This window comes from Cervus canadensis, chromosome 5 (assembly GCF_019320065.1).
Source record: "Cervus canadensis isolate Bull #8, Minnesota chromosome 5, ASM1932006v1, whole genome shotgun sequence".
NCBI lineage: Eukaryota > Metazoa > Chordata > Mammalia > Artiodactyla > Cervidae > Cervus > Cervus canadensis.
In genome coordinates, this window is record NC_057390.1 from 97,616,529 (window position 1) to 97,639,607 (window position 23,079).

Consider the following 23,079-nt stretch of genomic DNA (forward strand, 5'->3'; position numbering starts at 1 on the left):
TCCCTGCAGGAGGAATGAAGGCCCGAAGACAAAGAGGAGAGGGGAGAGGCCCAGGCCCGCAGCACACTGGGCAAAGGCCCAAGAGGAACACGAGGGAGCATGGGTGTCAGCCGGGCTGCGGGAAGCGAGGGTGTGTTCTCATCACTAGAGTAAGGAGACCTCACTGAAAGACCGGAAGCAGTGAGGGCCTGACGGGTGAGGGGAGCGCCGGTCAGCAGGGAGCAGAGTGGCTGCAGAAGACTCAGCAGCGGACAGCTCCAGAAGTGCAGTTGTGGGGACTCATGAGGCCGGGGCTGGGGAGCTAAAGGAAGACACCGATCACTGCCAGGAGGCCAGAGGGGCCAGGAGACTGGTCGGTATGGCAGGACACTGCCCTGAGACTGGGGGCGTAGAGATACCCCGTGCGTCCAGGTGGGGCTTGGTCCAGCCTCTGCGCTCATGTCTGGCTGATCTGTCTTCTGACAGAATGACGACTGGCATGAAAGGGAGAGAAATCTCACAGTGGGCAAGATTCCAGGATTGCCTTCAGCTAATTAAGTGATATTAGGGAGGTTGTAAATGCCACATAAAAACTGGCAGGCAGGCTGCTCCTAACGAGGAGAATATTGCTTTGCAGGGAGATGCAGCTGCAGTGTCTTCATGTTTGTCTTGGAGGCACCAGCTCGTGTGTTCAAGGTGCTTCCTGATAAGCAAAGTTCAAGGTGCTAAAAGGTTGGCAGTGAATGGCACGTTCATGCTCTCTGTTCCAGGGACACTTAAGTGTCATGAAGGCCGGCAGGAAGAGCCAGTGCTCCTGTCCTGGTCAGCATATCCACAAGTGCTCCCGAGCCCAGTCCCAGACACAGCGTCGAGGCTTTGTACTCATCACTGGTTGATCCCCAGAAATGGTAAGCAATCCAACCATGATGCCCGTGTGGGCAAAACCCAGACTCTTCATCACTGCATGACACGACCAGCATTTAAGGAACAAGAGGAGGGCAGGGAGATAGCTGACGGGGGCAAGGTGGATTCTTTACCATCTGAGCCCCAAGAACTTCTCATACCAGAGTACATTCAACATGGTAATTCTTGCAGGTTATTAACAATTATTAAACAAGTGAGAATCATAGAGAAGAACAGAGCAAAGGCCTTTAAAGATGAAAAATGGGAGCAAACTCTCACTCAAAAAGATGCATGGACCCTAATGTTCACAGCAGCACTATCCACAATAGCCAAGACATGGGAGCAGCCTGAGTGTCCGCTGACGGGGGAAGGGGTGAGGACGATGCGGCGCACCACAGTGGGGGGCTACGCTGACGGAGGAAGGGGTGAGGACGATGCGGCGCACCACAGTGGGGGACTACGCTGACGGGGGAAGGGGTGAGGACGATGCGGCACACCACAGTGGGGGACTACGCTGACGGAGGAAGGGGTGAGGACGATGCGGCGCACCACAGTGGGGGGCTACGCTGACGGAGGAAGGGGTGAAGACGATGCGGCGCACCACAGTGGGGGGCTACGCTGACGGAGGAAGGGGTGAAGACGATGCGGCGCACCACAGTGGGGGGCTACGCTGACGGAGGAAGGGGTGAAGACGATGCGGCACATCACAGTGGAGGATTACTCAGCCACAAAAAGAACGAGATAATGTCACTTGTGGCAACAAGGATGGATCTAGATCTAGAGATGACCATACTAAATGAAGTAAGTCTGACAAAGACAAAATATCATGATACTACTTATATGTGGAATCTAAAGAGATACAAATGAACTTACTTACAAAATAGAAACAGACTCCCAGATGTAGAAGACAAAATTACAAAATTATGGTTACCGAAGGGGAAAGGTGGGGAGGGATAACTTAGGAGTTTGGGATAAACAGATAACACTACTCTATATAAAACACACACACAAAGGAGAGGGTGGGACAAACTGAGAAAGTAGCATTGAAATTTATACCATTTTTACCATGTATAAAATAGAGGGGAAGTTTAGCCTTGGAGTACAAAATGAAGCAGGGCAAAGGCAAACAGAGTTTTCCCATGAGAACCCACCGGTCATAGCAAACACCCTCTTCTAACAACACAAGAGATGACTCTACACATGGACATCACCACATGGTCAATACTGAAATCAGACTGATTATATTCTTTACAACTGAAGATGGCAAAGCTCTACACAGTCAGCAAAAACAAGACCTGCAACTGACTGTGGCTCAGATCATGAGTTCCTTATTGCAAAATTCAGGCTTAAATTGAAAAGAGTAGGGAAAATCACGAGACCATTTAGATATGACCTAAATCAAATTCGTATGATTATATGCTGAAAGTTGCTCAGTTGTGTCCAACTCTTTGTGACCCCATGCAATCCATGGAATTCTGCAGGCCAGAATACTGGAGTGGGTAGCCTTTACCTTCTCAAGGGGATCTTCCCAACCCAGGGATCAAACCCAGGGCTTCCGTACTGTGGGCAAATTCTTTACCAGCCGAACCACAAGCAAAGTGTATGACTATACAATGGAGGTGACAAATAGATTCAAGGGATTAGATCTGGTAAGACAGAGTGCCTGAAGAATTACGGATGGTGGTCTGCAATACTGTACAGAAGGCAGTGACCAAAACCATCCCAAAGAAATTCAAGACGGCAAAATGACTGTCTGAGGAGGCCTTACAAATAGCTGAGAAAAGAAGAGAAGCGACAGGCAAAGGAGAAAGGGAAGCTACCCAACTCAATGCAGAGTTCCAGAGAATAGCAAGGAGAGATAAGAAAGCCTTCTTAAGTGAACAATGCAAAAAAAAAATAGAGGAAAACAACAGAATGGGAAAGACTATAGAGATTTCCTCAAGAAAACTGGAGATACCAAAGGGACATTTCATGCAAATAAGTGAACAATAAAGGGCAGAAACGGTATGAACCTAACAGAAGCAGGTGAGATTAAGAAGAGGTGGTAATAATACACAGAAGAACTATACAAAAAAGATCTTAATGACCCAGATAACCACAATGATGTGATCACTCACCTAGAGCCAGACATCCTGGGAGTGTGAAGTCAAGTGGGCCTTAGGAAGCATTACTATGAACAAAGCTAATGGAAGTGATAGAAATCCAGCTGAGCTATTTCACCTCCTAAAAGATGAGGCTATTAAAGTGCTGCACTCAATATGTCAGCAAATTTGGAAAACTCAGCAGTGGCCACAGGACTGGAAAAGGTCGGTTTTCATTCCAATTTCAAAAAAAGGCAATGCCAAAGAATGTTCAAACTACAGTACAATCGCACTCATTCCACATGCTAGCAAGGTAATGCTCAAAATCCTTCAAGCTAGGCTTTAACAGTATGTGAACCAAGAACTTCCAGATGTACAAGCTGACTTTAGAAAAGGCAGAGGAACCAGAGATCAACTTTCCAACATCCACTGAGTTATAGAAAAACCAAGAGAATTCCAGAAAAATATCTACTTCTGCTTCATTGACTACATTAAAGCCTTTGACTATGCTGATCACAACAAACTGTAGAAAATTCTTAAGAGAGGGGAATACCAGACCACCTTACCTGTTTCCTGAAGAACCTGTATGGAGGTCAAGAAGCAGCAGTCAGAACTGGACATGGAACAACAGACTGGTTCAAAATTGGGAAAGGAGTATGTCAAGGCTGTATAGTGTCACCCTACTTATTTAACTTATACGCAGAGTACATCATGCAAAATGCTGGGCTGGATGAAGCACAAGCTGGAATTAAGATTGCCAGGAGAAATATCAACAACCTCAGATATGCAGATACCACCCTAAAGGCAGAAAAGTGAAGAGAAACTAAAGCACCTCTTGAAAGAGGAGAGTGAAAAAGCTGGCTTAAAACTCAACATTCAAAAAGCTAAGATCATGGTATCTGGTTCCATCACTTCTTGGCAAATAGATGGGAAAAAGTGGCAACAGTGACAGACTTTATTTTCTTGGGCTCCAAAGTCACTGTGGACAGTAACTGCAGCCACGAGATTTAAGACACTGAAGGAAAGGTTTGCACATCTCTGATTTGGATTTTAGTGATAAAGCATTTCACAGATGAGAAAAGTCTGGCAGTATGACTCCGCCCCCAAGGATGTTTCCTCACTTTAGCAAGCACACTCAACGTAGAACTTTGGAAGTAACAGAGGTGGAGGACATGCTCTGTGGTGCTAGGGACGGTGACTGGGAGGTGAGGGCAGGACAGAGGGGACCACCCCACGCCCCCTTCCACTGTGGATCCCAGCCTGCCAGGCCCTGAGTGAACACCCAGATCCAGTGAGTACTAAGGTGTCAGAGAGCCCTTAGATTGTTCACCTGTTTGATCAAATCAGTACTACCAGGTAACACTTAGCTGGGCTGGTATGAGAAAATTTATTGAAAGATGTATCTAAGCAACATCAGAAAGACCCAGATGGTAGAAGCCAGGGGGTGGGGCCAGTCTCAGGTAGCTACAAACTAGACTGGGAAAAAGTCTTGATAAAATTACAATTAGAGCATATAATGCGGTTTAAGACGCGTGGACGCACCCTCCCACACTGCCACTGTAACAGTGAGCCCTTCCTGAAGGCTCAGAGTTTCCACGTCCCTGAACCACTGTTCATGGAGCGTCAAACAGATGAGGGAACTGTCTGCTCATTGGTGCTGGATAGGTTCTCCTCACACGCTGACTGCCTAGAGAGGCAGACAGACACCCTGGTGAACAACGCAACTCTGCCCTCCCAGAGCGGATAGTGCTGCCTTCTGGGAAGATGGAGACTTTGGAAGGTGTGTTTCCTTTCAGGAATTGCTGAATTTACCTGGCTTTAAAATAAGAACCACATTTCATGAGAGGAAAATGCCGTTTTTGTGCTAGATGTTGCTAAGGGGCCACGCAGTATTTCACCAGAGCACTGACTCCCTGTGTCCATGCTATGTAGGTGTCTGGGGCGGGGCTGTTCTGACAGGCTTGTGTGTTGGCCTCAGAAGAGTTCTGTGTGCAGGGGGAAGGCACTTACTGTCCCTTTCAGAATGGAGGACTGAAGGAGGAGACAGAGATACACCTGCTGAGAAGATCTCATTTGGGGACACTAGCTCGGTCTTTCCTTTTTCTGAAATAAAGGCATGCAGAGGAGACAGAAGTCCCCTTGTCACTGCACAGAAATGCCTGGTCATCATCTCGCCTAACCTGCCCTGGCCTCACCTGCTAACACCTGGGTGAACTCTGGGTGGGGATGGCAGGTGAGACAGGATTGTGCTTATGGTCTCATAAATTTGGTTTGCAGATTATCAGAGGTTTATGCTTGACGTAATTCTTCGAGGAAGTAAACACCATAAAATGGATTGCAGAATAGTTTGGAGAATTTAGTTATTATTTTATCCACCCATACAAAACCCAGGGAAGCTGTTCTTTTTCTTGACAGATGGATTTCAGAGAAGACGCCTCAGCTTGGAACGATTACTGTGGCCGTGGCGTAACTCTCCACACTCGTGCGGGGTTTAATGGACTTTTCTTTCCCGCTCTCAAAGAGCAGCAACTGGCACTGGCTGCGCGCGGCCCGAGGTGTGGGGAATCTGTCAGGTCTCTCTGCCGCCGCCCCGGCCACAATGACACGGTCCATGTGCAGATCAGCTGTCCAGCCATTCTTCCTCCAGGAGCGACGAGATCCCCCCAGTGAGAAAAAGTACCTTTTACGGTATCCTTGAGGGGAGGGGTGGGAGGGTGCACGGGGTGCGGGGAGAAAGGCCTTTGGGAAAAGTGGCTGTGACACAGCGGTGACACGGCAGGATCAGAGCGGCATTGTCCCGGGCGGAGTAATCCTGTGACACAGTGCTGTCACTCAGCCCCGGGCTCCCCGGCGCGCCAGCCAGACATCAAAGGCTGCCCCATACCATCTTACATGCTCTTTATCGGCCAATCAGCCCATTCTTCCCTACATAAAGCCCTGTGAAATCCCCTGCTCGCAGGGGGACACTCATCCTGGTGCCCATCTGCCAGCGCGGGTCAGCGGAGGCGGGAGGCGGCGGCCGGCGCTCTCCCTGGTGGCTTCGCAAGGTGAGGACAATGCTGGCGCCGAGCCCCCGGCTCCCGCCCTGTGCTCCCCGGGTGAGGGCCGGCGCCCCTGGCAGAGGGGCTGCGGCTGACACTCGCGGAGGTACCTCAGCCGCCAACAATGAGCTGCTGGGGTCACACTGATCTGCAGGAAGGGGAAGACACAATACAAGTTTCTTACCAGTCATGACCTGGCAGCTCGATTCCTACCTCTTCAAGTGTCAGCATTTTAGAGACGGTGACACGACAGTCAGGCTTCCAGACCACTAGGCAGTCAGTCACTCCAGATCTGACTGTGAGCCTCAGGGTTTTGTCACGTTCTTGAGAATCAGTTACCATGTACAGACATCAGCTACCCCAAACCCAAGGGCAGGAACCTAACTCTGGTGCACGGCACCCCAAATCTGGATGGAGCTGGGGCACCCTTTCCCTCTGGGAGGACCTGGCTCCAGCAGAGGGGTCTCTGGCTGCAGCCCTGCCCAGGACAGGAGGTGTGTGGCAGCAGGCAATGGTCTGCACCTCGAAACTGCCTGGAAGAAACCAGAGCTGGACATGTTTCAGTCTCCTCCAGGCATCAGAGAAGGGTGTGCGGAGAAACGCCCACCTCGCAGAAGTGCTGGAGTGTGGTCCTGTATGACAGGGGTCGGTGTAAGAGAAAAGACTGAGCATCTTAAAAATTCCAAAATGGGAACTAAAATCAGGTAACCTTTTATCCACCATGAAGAGCCTCGGGAGGGCCAAGCCCCTGGACAGCTCCCGCTGGGTGCTCTGGAATCCTGACTCACCTGGCCTCCAGCTCTCTGCCCTATGGTGTTTCATCTCGGTGGCCCTTCACGCTTCAAAAGGCAATGTGACACGCATCACAGAACTCTGACTCTTGTGAAGTGGCTAAAAGCACAAATTTCCTCTTCCCTCTTAGAGCTGAGGAAAACAAGGCTCTGAGATATTAAGCAAAGATACAGTCTGAGGCTCACAGGCTCACAGCAGAACTGGAGCTGGAGCTGAAGGCCAAGTCCCTTGACTCCAAGACCAATGGCTTCCTCCCTCTGTTGTTTCACAGCAGAGAAACCAGGCCCCAGTGAGGCTGGTCATGTGATCAGCACTTTTGGTGAATGTGCAAGACAGACATGGTGCGGGAACAGGTAAAGTGTGGTGCTGCCCACAGGTGCTCGGCGGCAGGGCAAGCATGTACTGGCATTTGTAACTAACGTGCAAAAAGAAGGATACACACTGGAAGATAACTGTCCAGAGCACTCGTGGGTTCTCTGAGCCCTTGCCACCCACACATCACACAAGTAGTAACCATGATCCACCCAAACTCCCTGTAAAAGCAGTTCTCGGCATCTAAGATACTCTAGCTTCCACACAGCTTGGGGTTGGTACCGAGAGAACACCCCGTCTCTAAGGAGAGAAAGAAGAGCTCTCACAACTGCATTTCATTGAGGGGAATCATCTCAGGGCTTCCTGAAATTGTGAAGATGGCCTCAGAGCCCAGCGTCCAACTGCTGGGCAACCCTCCTCACACAGCCTCTCCTCCCACCAGGGTCCCTGGGCAGTTGCTAAGATGTTTTTTTTGGGGGGAGGGGGGCGGTAGGGGGAGGAGGGAGAAGATGCCAGTGCAGCCTCTCCACGGGAGGTTGCGTGTCGGCACCACAGAGAGCAGCACACAGTGCTGGGAGCCCCCAGAGGCCTCAACAGAGCTTCACTGAACACCCCACAGTCTTCCAGGGGGGACCACTGCCCGCAGCACATCCGGAGCGCCAACCCTAGCAAGGTGTGAGTTACTCTACCCATGGGCACTGAAGATAGTCCAACGAATTTGTCTTGCAGGTCCAATGATCCCTACCACTCAGGACCCAACAGGAGACATCACCGACTTCCTGCAGATGCTTTAAAAGCATTCAGATTAGGCATTTCCCCAGGTGTTCCAAGCACTCAACGTGCCGAGAGAATCGCGAAAGCCCAAGCTGGCAGACTCTACCCTGAGCATACAGCAGCCCACCACACCGCCGCCCACCTGAACAGAGCCCTCGACGCCCACCTGACCCTCAGCCTCGTGTCCACCTTACCTTTTCAGGTTTGCTTTCTTCTTCTTCACGGCTGAGGCACAAAGATTTTTAGGGGCATCTCTTAGCCCAAAGCTCTTAGCCATGTGCCCGAGGTGGAGCAGTCGGATGTGGAAGATATGCTTCAGCTCCCGGGGGTAGGTGGCGTAGGCCCGGATGAAGGACTGCAGGGCTGGAAGACAGTGGGAGGCGCGGGGCAGGTCAGGACAGGTCTCTGCTGCCCCAGTCTAAGGCCTGTCCTGTGCAGTTCACCCTGCCAGGCAATGACGGACACACAACCAGGACAGCATGACAGATATGAACAACCTAAATCTACACTCATGTGTTTTTGTTTTTTTTTAATTCCTAAAAATAAAAAAATCAGTCTACTGGCCACAGTGAATAAACCCAACATAACTTCACTTGAATAAACCTGATACTATCTCAGATTTTACTGTGTAGCTTATAATGAGCCTAGAAGGCAGGGTCCTGTTTCCTTCCTCATTATAGACTTGGGGCTAGCACAGTACCTCGCAGATAGCATGTTTTTTTTTTTTTTGGCTGTACCACATGACATGTGGAATCTCAGTGCCCCCACCAAGAATCAAACCCATGCCCCTTGCATTGGAAGCATGGAGTCTTAACCACTGGACTTCTGGGGAAGTCCCACAGTAGGTTTTTGTTGTGCAAGTGAATGACCAAGAGAATGAGTGAAGAAACTAAGACAGGATCAATACATACCATTTTCTTATGAAAAATGAAGTCATTAGATCTTTACATTGAGAACACTTCTTCCTATTACATTTTAGTTTTTGAATAGTTAACACAGACAAATGTTATAAAATCCAAAAGGTCCACAAGGCTTTATCGCGATTGTGCGTCAAGTTCATTATTCCTTCACGTTATTATTATTACTATCATAAACCCTGCCTCCACCAGAAGCCCCACCTCCAGCTTCCCAGCCATAGGAATCACTGACACCGGTTCACCGTAGACTCATGGAATTTTAAAACCAAATTCACGCGAAAGCACCCAGGATTGACCAATGCAGTGTTTCTTACCCATTCAAAGAATGTGTAAAAAAGGAAATGAAAAAAGAATTTTAAAGAGGAGAAAGAAAAGGATGTAGTTTCTAAAAGAGCTCTCAAAACAGTCATCGATTGCCATGGGTTTAGAGCTCTTCACCAGGCAGTCTAACCAGGAACGTCTGGGTCCTGTTTTAAAGTTAGAGAGAGGCCCCTGTTCTGGACCCCTCCCTGGCCAGAGAGAAGCCACAAGTGCTCCTAGGCAGGCGGCGCTCTGGATCCACCTTCACTGGAGGCTTCACGGAGGAACCATTCTCCCATCCCTGGTTCCCGGAATGTCTCTCGACAACAGTGACTGCCAAGTATCTTGCCCGTTTCTCCCGACCCTCTTCCTCATCTGCCGACTGCGAGTCTGGCCCAGTTGTAGCCCCGCCCCTCTCCACCCAGTCGCTGGAAGCAGGCGCGGAACACCAGTCTCCCTTGCCCTCGCTGTTTGAGCCACTGGACTGGCAAGTTTGCCCACAGCTTAAACATAATATCCAGGCAGCACCTGGAGATCGGCGTTTATGAACAGTAATAAAAAGTGTCATTTTAGCAGATCAGCTCCTGGAAGGATCCTGGGAACCCATCAAAGCTCTATTTACTGAGCAAAGTGAACTCCTTTTCCCAATCGATGAGAAATAATAACCAAGGCGACTCCTCTGCACCCCTCTCGTCATCTGTGCTCACTTTTTAATAACCGGGGACGAGGTTTTTCAAGGAAGATCTTTAATGCTTCAAATGGTCTCTGCAGTTGGGAGGGTTCTGACACGAATTCAAGTCCTCAGAGGGGAAAGTGCTACAACCACCACGGCCCAGGAGATGCTGCCTCTTCCCAACCCCCAACATGTCTACTCTAGACAGAAAGAGCAGGCTGGGACCAGGACACGCCAAAGAGTCTGTGCCTTTAAAAACCTCATTTACCCCAATGCTGCCCCAGGCCTCCTCACTCACACTGCCCTTGTGCTGGAGCAGATTAGAACGACTGCTCTTCTCCACACCAATCCTGAGAGCTGAGGCTGCAGAGCCTAGTCTCGGGAGATACAGGTGCTCCACCAATAGCTAATCCATCCACGTATGGATGTGAGAGTTGGACGATAAAGAAAGCTGGGCACCGAAGAACTGATGCTTTTGAACTGTGATGTTGGAGAAGACTCTTGAGGGTCCCTTGGACATCTAGGAGATCCAACCAGTCCATCCTAAAGGAAATCAGTCCTGGGTGTTCATTGGAAGGACTGATGCTGAAGCTGAAACTCCAATACTTTGGCCACCTGATGCAAAGAGCTGACTCACTGGAAAAGACCCTGATGCTGGGAAAGATTGAAGGCAGGAGGAGAAGGGGACGACAGAGGATGAGATAGTTGGATGGCATCACCGACTCAATGGACATGAGTCTGAGTAAACTCTGGGAGTTGGTGATGGACAGGGAGGCCTGGTGTGCTGCAGTCCATGGGGTTGCAAAGAGTTGGACATGCCTGAGAGACTGAACTGACTGACTGAATAGCTACGGGGAAAGGAGTCTGCCAGGAAAATGGCAGAAGAGTTCTCTCCCTCGACAGGTTATACTTCCAGGGGGCAGGAAGTGGCTGGTGCTGGCAGTGCCAGGAATGAGTGGAAGGAAGAGGGGCTATGAGGCAGAGATGAGGAGGAAGAGGAGAGGTCATGCAAGGAGACCTTTCATGAAAGGAGACTTGTGGAATGCAAGTCGGATGACGCTCCAGCCACTCAGAGCTGGTGCTCTCACTGAATCCCATTTCAAAGCCGTAAGGATGACAGGATTTAGGGAAGTCTATTTCAAAATACCTTCCAAGGACATAGGGCATTTTGCCCTTCTGAGCAATAAAACCAAATCTATTCTTGGCCATCTGATCAGGAAGAGCAACATCTTGTGGATGATGCTTAGGGTCAAGGAGGCAGAAAGGAGCAAAACTCCAGCCTGGAAGGTGCTGCTCATCCTTGCTCCTCCCAACCCAGTCCTGCCCCGGAGGAGCACATGTCTGGCACATTAACAGTGACAACCACCCAAAGGTAGTGGGAGAGGCGGCTTGCACCAATTCTCTTAAAGGCAAAGTGTTTGACCAAGGAGCCAGCCTCCCTCTAATCACAGAGAGGGATGATCCCTTCTGAGCCAGGCACAACCCTAACACATAACTCCTGCTTTTTGGGGAGGAGATGCTTGAACCACAAAAGGAAGTGGAAGTGGTCCTGTGCAGCTGAAGGACTCTGCTTTCTGAAATTTTTGTTCAGGAGTCTGGAGTTCAAACTTACGTTACCACAATTTTTACTACTTGAAGCTCTACTTACAAGATGCAAGATGTGAGGGGGAAAAGGGCTAACTGCTTCTGGAAACTGACCATGACGAAATGCTGGATATTAGCAATAGGTGGGTCAGAAAGTACAAAAGGAAAACAAATGCCTACTTGGCCCAGTTTCCAACTAGTTTTCTGCCATGAAGGCAAAACCCAGCTGCTTTTGTTAGTTATTCACAAGGTGAGTTCTAAAATAGCTAAATGGGAGGAGAGTCAGGGGTGGAGAATTTGCATACGGAGATAGGGAAATACAAAAGACAGTATCAACTCCTGGGGAATGGCAATTACAGGTCTCTTCTCCTCAAACCTCCAGAACTCAATCCTAAGAGGAGAGACGAGCGGAGAACCTAATGCCTGCTGTGGGGTGACCGAGATGCTCTACAGGCAGGTCCCTTAAAAGAAGATGTATTCATTTCCTTCTTGGTCCATAAACATTGGGAGTGGCCCCACTCCAACATCCTTTGAAAAGAAGACAAGTAACGCTGCCAGCCTCTTGGTGTTAGTAAGTTCAATGGTAACAATGAAGAGACAACCCCAAACCATATTCTCTAAGGACTATTCACTGTCACTTTTACCCTGATGACCCAGAGACGCTGAAATAGTTGTGGGCTCGCTAGGATATCCAAAGCACCTCTGACGCCAGCAATGTAGTGCTGGTGTGGCTTTGCTTTCCTCCTCTTCATTCCAACTCTGTTATCAACCCTGTGGCCAACACTTGGTCAGGTATCCCACAGCAAGTTGAGTTTGTCTAACTTTCAACATGTGCCCAAACCCTCCCCGAGACATTCTGTTCCCCATGAGAGAATGTTCTAGTACATCTCCAAAGGCAGGTTCTCAGGAAGAGCCTTAGGAGTTGCTGAATTCACTGCAGGGAGACACGTGAACAGGGTATTATTAGAAACCAGACTATAATGCACACTAATTGTCAGTTGTTACGGGGCAACTGCTGGGATTTCATCATTCATCTTGGGCAGTTCCAGTTTGTTCTGGCAAAAACTAAGGCCTGCCTTTATAATGTGCTCAGGTATGAAATAGTGAAGTCGCTCAGTTGCGTCCAACTCTTTGCGACTCCGTGGACTGTCGCCTACCAGGCTCCTCAGGCGACAGTCCATGGAGTTTTTCAGGCAAGAGTACTGGAGTGGGTTACCATTTCCTTCTCCAGGGGATCTTCCCAAACCAGGGATTGAACCTGGGTCTCCCACACTGCAGGCAGATGCTTTACCATCTGAGTTCCAGGGAAGCCCCAGGTATGTAATAGGGACCTGCAAATATTTCGTGACTAACCCATTTCTGTCATCAGTTTCCTGATTACCATAACTGCCTGGGAGCCAGTCTCCTGGCCTTCACCTTTACCCCGAGCTGTTCTCACCCAGCTGCACGCGACCTTCTCAGAACCATTAGATCACCTCCCTGCCCCAAGCCCTCCACTGGCTCCCCTTTCACCCGGGGTACCTGGGTCCCCTGGACGGCCTCCACGCCCTGCCTCTGCTGCCCATCCCCGCCTTCTGGGCACACTGCCCACGGCGCCTGCCTGCACGCCCCCAGTTAGAGCCCCAGGGCGGCCCCTCTCCAGGCTTTTGCTCACATGGCGACCCTCCCAACAGGGCCCGCCCTGCCCGTAGCCCTCCATCTCCCCCATCCGCACTGTGCCCTCCATGCTCTCATCACCTTTCACTAGGCCATTCAAGTAAACTAATGGATTATTTGGCTTTGCCAAGTCTTAGTTGTGGCACATGGAATATTCAGTGTGGCACGAGGCCTCCCAGCTGCAGCACGTGGGATTCAGTTCCCTGACCAGAGGTCGAACCCAGGCCCCTGCATTGGGAGCTTGGAGTCTTAGCCACTGGGCTGCCAGGGAAGTCCCGAGACTATCAAATTTATGTGTACTTCATTTATTATGTTTATTACTTTCACTGTCTCCCCCCCGCCACTAGAATGTTACAAAGGTGACGATTTTTGTCTCTTCTGATCCCTGGTGTGTCCCAAGCACCGGGAATGGTGCCCAATTCCTTCTAAATACTAAAGCAATTAAAAAAAAGTTTCAGTTCATAAAAAGAAGAAAACAAGAGGCTGTAGTGTTTATCTCTTGGTAAGCCAGCCTGGCATTCTTCTCCAAATCATGGGTCACTATCAAAAAGAACTGTGGATCTCCCCACAGTAGGGGTGAGTCTCATCAGCAGACATGGGACAGTCAGTAGCCAAGACACACACGTTCCAGCATGGAAGACATTGGGCTCTTCTGAGCTCCCCTCTCCTGCGCTCTGTTCAGCACTCAGAGTGAACTACTGAGTCCACACCTAATGCCTGGTGATCCCAGGGGCCAATTTATGCTACAAAGGCACCGAATACTGAATTAATACCTAACCCTTTCATAAATTTCCCAGGAACTGGGTTCATGGTCTGCAGCCCTTCCTCAGCATTGCTCTTTCTAGTTTTTCTTTGTATTTTCAAGTAGGAACTGCTTTGGTCTAACATTTCCAGACCTTGCCTTCATCTCTGATTTCCATCTCTACAACTACTCCTACTGCCGTATCTCATCTATCCAGTTTTCAAAGAAAGAGGAAAATGGGTCCTGGAGACCCAAGTTGCTGGGTCACAGCTCTAGACCTAACGTAAGCCAAGATAAAGCCTCATTTGTGCAAAACGCGAGGATGGATGAAATTAACATTTAATATCACTTTAAAGCCTTCTGTGCCTTCTTCCAATCCCTGCAGAATTAGGGAGATTGAAGGCTTTTGCTGGCGAGCAGGGCTGCCTGGTTGGCCTCCCAACCTGTCTGGGGGCATGTGGGTAGAGGTGGGGCAATGCTCGGTCGGGTAATCCATCTACAACAGCCCAAGAAATTGACCAACCTTTCTTGGCCCTGGAGACTGTCTCCTCGCTGGAGTGCACATAATCTTCAAACACCGTCTGCAAGACCGTGGCTCGTTCTCGGATTTCCTGGGGGCCAGCGGTGCGGGATTTCTGGGAGGGTGACGGAAGGATTAGAGGACAGACAGTCAGAGTCAGGAATAATGAAGCGGTTTATAATAGATTTAATAACAGTAAAATCACACAGTAACCACCAAGGGGCCAACAAGGGTAATCCTTTCAATATTACTAGGGAAGAAAAGGGAGCGATAAAGATGTTAAAGTCAAGCAAAGATGAGGATGGCTTTGTGAGGGAGTAGGTCGGGTCTCTTATTTATTTACTTGTTTATTTTTCTTTCTGGCCTCTTATCACTCGTGTTCAAAGTGAAAGTCTATGGGAGACACTTTGGAATTTTCCAAGTCCAATTGAGGCGTTTAAAACACGACGGGGCAGAAGCAGTTTTCAGAGGAACCTTCTATGTCCCACTTAGGCTTTCAATCTGCCCCCTGCCTGGGACTCATCGGTGGAGCCCTGGCCATTCCTGTCTAAGAGCAACCCACAAGCCACCTGCCCACAAGGTGGTCTGTCCCTGAATCACAGAGCATGTGTCCTCATTCCTGAGAGGTCCAGACTCTCAGCGTTCCAGTAATATTCTAGCAGCCCAGACCCCTGTGCCCAGGAACCCATGGAGGACTGGGCTGCTCCAGCCAACCATGCGAGGCCGCCACCATGGATCTCTGCAGCCAACTGTCCCTCTGTAAGAAGTCATATTCGTATGGACAAATGACCCTACATGTGGAAAATGTGAATAAAACCAAAACTTCATTTCTTTTCAGCCTTTAGCAACCCCAGAGAAAAGATTTCCCTTTTTTACATCCCTCTGAAAACACGTGGCTTACGTGTCCTGTATCTTGACACAAATGCTATCTCCTGAATGTGAAACTGAGAGTCAACAGAACCCAAACCTGGCTAATCCGCCTTCCCAGAGGTGTCGATCCTTTGGACGGTGCTAATGAAGCTCCAGCCCTCCTCACCCGCCTAGCCCATGTGGGTCACCAGAAAAAAAACAGCGTGAGACCCAGTTCATGTTCCTTTTAACTCCTGTAGAGGACATGGAGCGTGCTCCGGGGTCTGGCTGACCACGCCTCTCGCAGGCACCCTGGCATCTCCCACGGTTAAAGCTGTTGGAGGAAGAAAAAAGGGTGGGGGAGGAGAAAAAGCCTCCTTCTTGGGAGCAGTGTTCGTCTCTGTATTAATAGACTTAACAACTTGAAAATGTTTTTAGTTTAGTCAAATCATTCCTGCTACCTGTTTGGTTGATGATAGTCTAGCTGATTTCACGGTACATGGTCCCCCTAAGGGTTTTATCCACTCAAATGTCAAGAGAAAAGTCACTCAGGAGCTGTGTTACGAAAGTGGACATTTGCTGTTGTCATTAACAAGGATTTTTTTTTTTGCACTCTTAACTGATGTGAAATGCAAACTTTTTTTTTGTCGTCCTCCTTTCGTTAAGCCACCTCAGCAGCGAAACTGTCACCTTCCTTGCACTTTTTTTTTTTTTAATATGAATGTGAAATTAGCAAGGATGCCCTTTCCCCTGGCGGACAGAATCCTCTGTTATTAAAAAGTAAAGCACTTTAATAATGAAAACTTTTTCCTCTTTTTCCTGTGTTTTAACTGTTTAAAATTAATGAGAAGGGCAGAATGGTTGTCAAAGCGATATTGAAAGCCGGGCAGCCAGGACCGAATAAGCACAAAAATCCCTCCAGAGTGTTAAATAAACAGAGCTCCAGCCCTCTCCAATCCCTCTGTTGGTTATTGTATACATTCTGTAACAGCTCTCAGAATAGATCTGAGAGCCAGGGAGGCAGAGAGGTTTCAGAATTCCAATAAAGGCCTCAAATTAAAGACAGCCTGGTGCGAATTCCAGGAGAAAATTAAAGAGACCTCAAGCTTAAGTGACAGGTGACTTGCTTCTGTGTCACAACTGTCAGGGGATTTAGTGATAATATGGCAATATATTACAAAGGGCTTTTCTTATTCCCCCCTTTAGGTTTCAAAATGAGGCATCTTTTCTTCCCAACCAAAAAAAAAAAAAATTACATATACACATATATATAATGTGTGTATACCAGTAAAATATGTAGAAAAAAGGCGATAAAACTAGGTTCGCACATTTGAAATGATGAGGTCAGTTTTAGTAGAATATAAGAAAAAGTTAATGGCAGAAAACATCATATACTTAGGAGAAAGCAGGTCTTAGCCCCCCCGCCCCTTGCCACTTCCAGAAATACTTTATTTTAAAATTGCCCCTCTTGAGAATGAACAAGGTATTTTTCCGTTGTCTTCTGGGGAGGACAGTCTAAATTTAAACTGAAGACAGAGGGGGCAGAGTCAGGCAGCACCGGCTCAGCCCCAGACAGGGAAGAAGCTCCCATAATGAGGGGGATGAGACCCCAGAGGGCACATCCCCGAGGACCAGCCCCCCCAACCCTCAAAGACGCAGACTTAGTCCTGCTTAATGAAGCAGCTCGCAACTAGCAGACGGTGGGTGGTTTAGAAAAAAAAACATTTCCAAAGGTCTAGACACACTCAATACTCTGTGTCTTGGCAAGAACAGACAATCCACAAAAACTAGTCGACGGCTAGTGATCTTATTTTAATCTCTCATGATGCCAGGGAGCTTTCTGTTAGGATGAGTTTATAGGCTTATCTCATTGGACAAAAAAAAAACTTTTAGGAAGAACATGTTTGGGTGTGTGTTTATACTGTGGAGATGGAAATTCATGCCTACCAAGAGTCAACAGATGAGTCCAAGACAGCTAGGTGGGGTTATTTTTGTTGTAAAAAGTTTTAGGTGGGAGCAGTTGGGGTGGTGGGTTTTTTTTTTTTTATTGAAAGCATGTGTCTTGACACTGCCAACTTCTAAGGTATTTTTAAACTAAATGGAAGGATTTTGTTTTAATTACTTTATTGCCAAGCTGAGTTTTACCCCCACGGTCCCTAGAACCTTCTGAGCGCTTCCCAGTCAAGTTGAAAGATCAAATTTATTCTCTTTGTAGGTGGGTGAACATTCGTGCGCCCAGACGCAGCTATATATATTTTATATACCTAAATATGAAATATACATTTTACAGATGCTTCACTCTCTTGCTTTCTGTTCATGGAAGCCCTAAATGTATGTGCCAGAGGGACACTTACAATGGCCTTCAACCAGGCTGGGTGAGGATGGGCTTCATGATGAGGCGTCTGGCTCGGTGTGAAGGCCCAGCCACCGCGCCCACCTTTGTGTGCCTGGCACTGACTGGTACACCAGCAGGAACTGCCCACATCAAAGATGCCAGTTAGGGCACTGCATCTTTCCGATGAAACAGAATCAAAAGTTGTGCCCAGCATTCACTTTATTCTCTTTACCATTCATAGGATTCACGCACACAGTGCTCTCTCACAGGCTGTAATCTACATGATAATTAGTAATGCAGTTAACTTAGTTTTTGTTTTGCTTCGTCCTGTGAATGAAAGGTAAATTTGGTCAAACAAGTGGTGCTGATGGACGTGACATCTAGAACCTGGCAAGACTAGTTGAGTTTTCTAAGTTAACCAGTTTGTTATTTTGGGGCTTACTTAGCACTTTTTCTCTTTCAAAGATCACCAGACCTTAAAAATATCAAAACATTATGTCCAACAAGGCAGCAGTTCAGGGCGGAGGTGAACTCACACGACCCAGAGCGTGCACAGTGCTCCGTGTCTTGTTTTACTTAAACCTCACAGTGGCCCAGCAGGATGGGTACTCGAGACGTCCTCGTTCTCCCGGTGGGAAAACCTAGGCTGGGGAGGATCTGCCCCAGATTGCAGAATGACTGACTGTGAAGCTAGGACTCGGATCCGAGCCTATTGGGCTCTGGGCCCTGCCTCTCACCCACCATCTTAGGGGGGCTCCTCAAGCCCCAGCCAGTCTTCTAGGCTGGTCTCGAGCCACAATAAAGACTTAGGGAGAGGAACTAGAGCGGCCAGCCACAGGGTGGATGTTTACAGAATGGCTGTGGCTTGTTTCCGAGAGAGCAGAGGGAGGTTCTCTTGCTCTGGGGAAGCGTCCTGCAGGAGGCGTCCTGTGCCCGTCCACAGCCTCCCCAGAGATGCTCGGAGACACATGACCATCGGCACCCTGGACAGAACTGGGCTGTGCTCAGGGGATAAATACTGACACCAAAGCCAGTCCCGGCAACAGTGTAAATGAAGACAAGGTTATTGAAACCTTCACCATCTCCTTGTGTAATTTTGAGGCTTGCTCTTAATTCTGGAGAACGGTCAAAGTGAAAGTTGCTCAGTCAGGTCTGACTCTCTGTGACCCATGGACTGTCGCCTGCCAGGTTTCTCTGTTCATGGAATTCTCCAGGTAAGAATACTAGAACGGGTAACCATTCCCTTCTCCAGGGGATCTTCCCAAAACAGGGAGAGAACCCAGGTCTCCCACATTGCAGGTAGATTCCTTACTATCTGAGCCACCAGGGATGATAAGTGCCAATTTTCCACTTAGTGTGAAACTGCAAAAAAGGCACTGGGCTTCATGTCAATGAGTCTGAGCTTCAATTCCATATCTGCTTCTGCTACTAACTGATGTGATAATAATAATAATAATAATAAATACACTTTGGTCCCTGCGTTGGAACTTTTGGGTTATTTTTCACTCAACCCTTCAATCGCCTTCTGAGAAGAAAATTATAATTATCTCAGTTGTACACAGGAAGAAATTGACCCTAAGGGTCTAGTCCTGGCCCAAAGCCACACAGCTGGTGAGATGAGGACTTGGGCCCAAAGGCCGTGCTTCTGGCACTGGGCTCCCCCATCCTCAAACAGCTCCCTGGGCGCCCCTACTCAGCCCAGAGCTGTGCTGGGGCTCTAACTACATCACCATGGGAACATCTGGATAAACAGAAAACAAGCCTTGCCCCCTAACTAGAATCTGCAGCAGTTTCAGAAGAAGAGAAGTGTGCCAAGACCAATGAGTCTCTATAGTTTCCAGTCAGTTCCCATGACAACAGACTTACTATGGGATGGCCTGAAGGCCTGTGGGGCCAGGACCCTCTGTAGTGAAATATCACTTAATATATAACAGGTTGATCAACCGAGTCCTTAATAGCTTTTCTTGTTCATGGGGATTGTTGCTGTGGTACCATTTATTGGCCACATTTCACCTCTATGAACACAGCTGCTTAGCTGCTCAGTCGTGTCCAGCTCTTTGCAACCCTATGGACAGTAGCCCGCCAGGCTCCTCTGTCTATGCAGTTCTCCAGGCAGGAATACTGGAATGGGTTGCCACTGCGCCTTCTCAGGGGATCTTCCCAAGCCAGGGACTGAACCTGAGTCTCCTGCGTTCGCGGGCAGATTCTTTACCCACTGAACCACCGGGGAAGCCATGAAAACAGCTAACGTTACCCAATTTAGAAAGTACTTCAGTTTCATGTACTTGGCCTGATTAATACTAATGGAGGCTCGCTGGTAAACTGTGAAGGATAGGTGGCCTGCTTTCACACCAGAAGGACCCACGATTATCAGTGCACCCTCACGGATGTTCCTTCAGCTCTCTAAGCCTCAGTTTTCTCATCTATGAAGCGGGAGAGTAACACCTGCCTTGTGGGCTGCTGAGAGGCTAAGACAAGACCAAGTCGGGGAAGAGCTCATCAACACAGAGCCAGGCCCACAACACACGCCGGGGCAACAGACATCGGACTGTTCCTCTCCTTTCCTTAGTGCATTTCTGCAGGTTCTCTCTGGAACAGAAGAACTTAAATCGGGATCAGACAAACGGACTCCGTGCCTCAGGGAGAATATTGATCCAAATAAAGACATGTGCTAACACACACAAGAAATTCTTAAACTTCATCTATTTGGCTCCGATTTTCCAGTCTATCCACAGGCATCAGAATAGAAATGGAAAAATATCCAAATATTAAAATTTCATGGACAAAATTATACAGAGCAACACTACACACACACAGAAACACACACGCAAGTCTAGGTGGTACACCCGGTAACGCAGTAGAGTGGGGGTGGAAGTGCTTCCGAGCAGGGGGGCCTCAGAAAGAAGCAGGAAAGGCTGTCTGGGGTTGCCTGCGCTGCTCAGGATCTCCATATGGTAGTGCTCAGATGATAAAAATTCTTCTTCCTAACGACCTCAACTTTACTCTTCCTCTGTGTATAGCACACATTAAAAAATGGATGAACTAAGTGTGTCTGAAAGGAGGTTCTGAGACATTTATTTTTTCCATGCGGTCCTGGGTGGATGGGTCAGGCCAGGTGTCCATGCGGGTAAGCTGGAGGGGGACCACCAGGGCTGAGCATGGAGCGCTGTTGCCTCCAGACTCTTTCTGGCCAGGGACGAGCCCTCCTTCTGGGGAGCCTGCTGCCGCCTGGCAGACACCCAGGACGGACGGGGGCCCATTAACTGGATGGGCCAGCAAATGTGTCCAGAAGCGAAGAGAGAGAAACGCCAGCAAAATGTGGCCTCGTCCAATGTTCATGGTCCTGAAAACGCACGCTTTACTCGCCAGTGGTAGGAACTGCCCAGTACTCAGAGCCGCTGCCTCCCTACACCAGGAAATGAGTCACCTCTGTGAGCAGCAAGCATAGTTAAACTCACCTGGCCTCCCCCTCGTCTTCCTTTAAAACAATCATCCTTTGTCAGAACAGACAAAATGTCTTCCATCTTCATCTCAGAAACGCTGTAAAAAGAAGGACATATAAAGGTAAGCTTTTTATTCTTCCAAAAACATTATTCTACCAACTGTGATGCATAAAATTGGCCTCTCTTCTGGCTAATCAGATATAAAGGAGAAGTGACACTTGGTCACAGGAAAGGGAGTGTTTTCCCAACCTTTCAGGAATTCGGAAGGAAGGGGACTCTATGATATTAGAGGGACAGAAGGGGTGACATTACCACCAATTCTCATCCTCCCAGATACATGTACATAGGCTACATTTACAATCGCCTTTATGGGGATCACATCATTATTTCTTAATAGATCTGGAAAACTACATAGGCCTGCTTATTGACATATTACCTGGACTTGAGCAGAAGGTAACGAGCCAAAAAACATTTCAGACAGTCCCTTTAAAGGAGGTGGCTGAAGACCCTTAACAGTGGGGTAAACAAACACCTGAGTGAAAGTAAACAGGTAACCAATGTCTCCCATTGACAGCACCAGAACTCTGTCTTAATCTACCCCGAGGGACGTTCCTGACTGTCATCTCTGAATTACTCAAGGGTGAGAACCAAATGACCTTCGGCAAATCTATAGAGTTACGGGCTAACGGCTGAAACCAGAACCCAGGCTTCACCTGTGAATGGGAGCCATGAGGAGCCAGAATGAGATGCTCCAAGCAGCCCCTTGGGGGAGTCTGGACAGCACACTGTCCCCCTTGGCTCTGGAAGGCCCCAGCCTTTGCCCCGGGGAAGAGCACAGAGCAGAGTCCTGAGGCAGAGACAAGAAGAATAGACTTCCCAGGGAGGAAGGGAGAGGGGAGGAGGAGTTCTAGGGCAGGAAAACAGATTCTAAAAAGGTAAATGACTTTCAGGACTTCCCTGGTGGTCCAGTGGTTAAGAATCTGTCTCTCTCTGATGTAGGGGGAGAGGGTTTGATCCCTGGTCAAGGAACAAAGATCCCAAATGCTGCAGGGCAATTCAGCCCTGGGGCCACAGCTAAAGAAGCCCCTGTGAGGCACAGAGAAAAGCCTGCATGCCACAATGACTCAGAGCAGCCAAAAAAAAAAAAAAAAAAGATAAATGCTTTTCTTGTATGTTTTGTTTTTTTTTTCAAAATGTAACAGCAAATTAGAACGTGAATGGCAACCTTTTCTGAGGGAGAAGACAAGCCCCACTGCCCCCCCAAAGGCGACTCTGACAAGGCTATGAATGGACACGCCACTTCTCTGACGGCGATGCACCTGAGCCGTGTCACCGCCTCCCTGAGACGCCCTGTCCCCAGCCCGCGCGGCCCCTTCTTGGCTGCCGGACTCGGGAAATCTTTTCATGGCAGTTAGGACTCAGCCTGAGAAGGCGAGGTACATGCAGAAAGGGCGGGAGCTGGGGAAACTGTTCATAGTTTCCTGGAAAATCTATTTTTTCACGTGGGAGAAAAATAATATGGCTATTGAATTTGCCTCTTATTTATGCCTAGAAAGCTGGAGGAAAGTAAAAACCAGAGCAAGTCCTGTCTTTCCCTTTGTCTAGCTGCCTTGCCTCTATTAAAAAAAGAAGAGGAAAACAAAAGGAAAAAAGCAATGTAAAAACTTGGGAGTCAGATCCTGAAGTGAGGAGAAAGCAAGCAGGTACAGTGTCATTCACAGCCAGGGATACAGAGAACTAAAATGCCAGAGGAAGGCGCAGATTCCTCAGATGCATGGGAGTGCTATTGTCCAGCCAGGGTGCGGCTCATGGGCTGCGTTGGGGGACTGTTTACCCGAGGTGAGCAGGAGCCAGGCGGAGCTGACCCGGAGAGATTTACAGTTTAAAAGGGCCTCCTCCTTGTCCAAGACGTCACTATTTCTGAGGAACAAAACAAACTGATTCTGCCCATTTATGGTTCTATCAACAGACCTGAGTCACCCCCACCTCACTATGGAGAGAGATCGTGGAATAAATCCAAGAAACTGTCTTTCTTAAGCCTGATCTAAGAGAGACGCATTTCAAGGACGCTTTCCCATTTTAATAAACCTACGGTGACTTTCATTAGAAAAACATTTAAAAAAGAAGTGGGGAAAAGTGAAAAAGTTGGCAATTAACAAGAAGTCACAAGGATGCAGA

The 23,079-nt window shown here is 48.5% G+C and overlaps 1 protein-coding gene across 1 annotated transcript in view; it reads right to left on the minus strand.

Moving 5' to 3' along the window:
* DDX31 (DEAD-box helicase 31) overlaps positions 1–23,079 on the minus strand; it is a 74,416-nt gene that overhangs the window by 11,540 nt on the left and 39,797 nt on the right. The window contains exons 17-19 of the mRNA XM_043469936.1: positions 20,917–20,998; positions 14,278–14,389; positions 8,077–8,245 (exon numbers count right to left, since the gene is read on the minus strand). Of these exons, the coding sequence (XP_043325871.1) occupies positions 8,077–8,245; positions 14,278–14,389; positions 20,917–20,998 (363 nt within the window). The remainder of the gene's footprint in view (positions 1–8,076; positions 8,246–14,277; positions 14,390–20,916; positions 20,999–23,079) is intronic.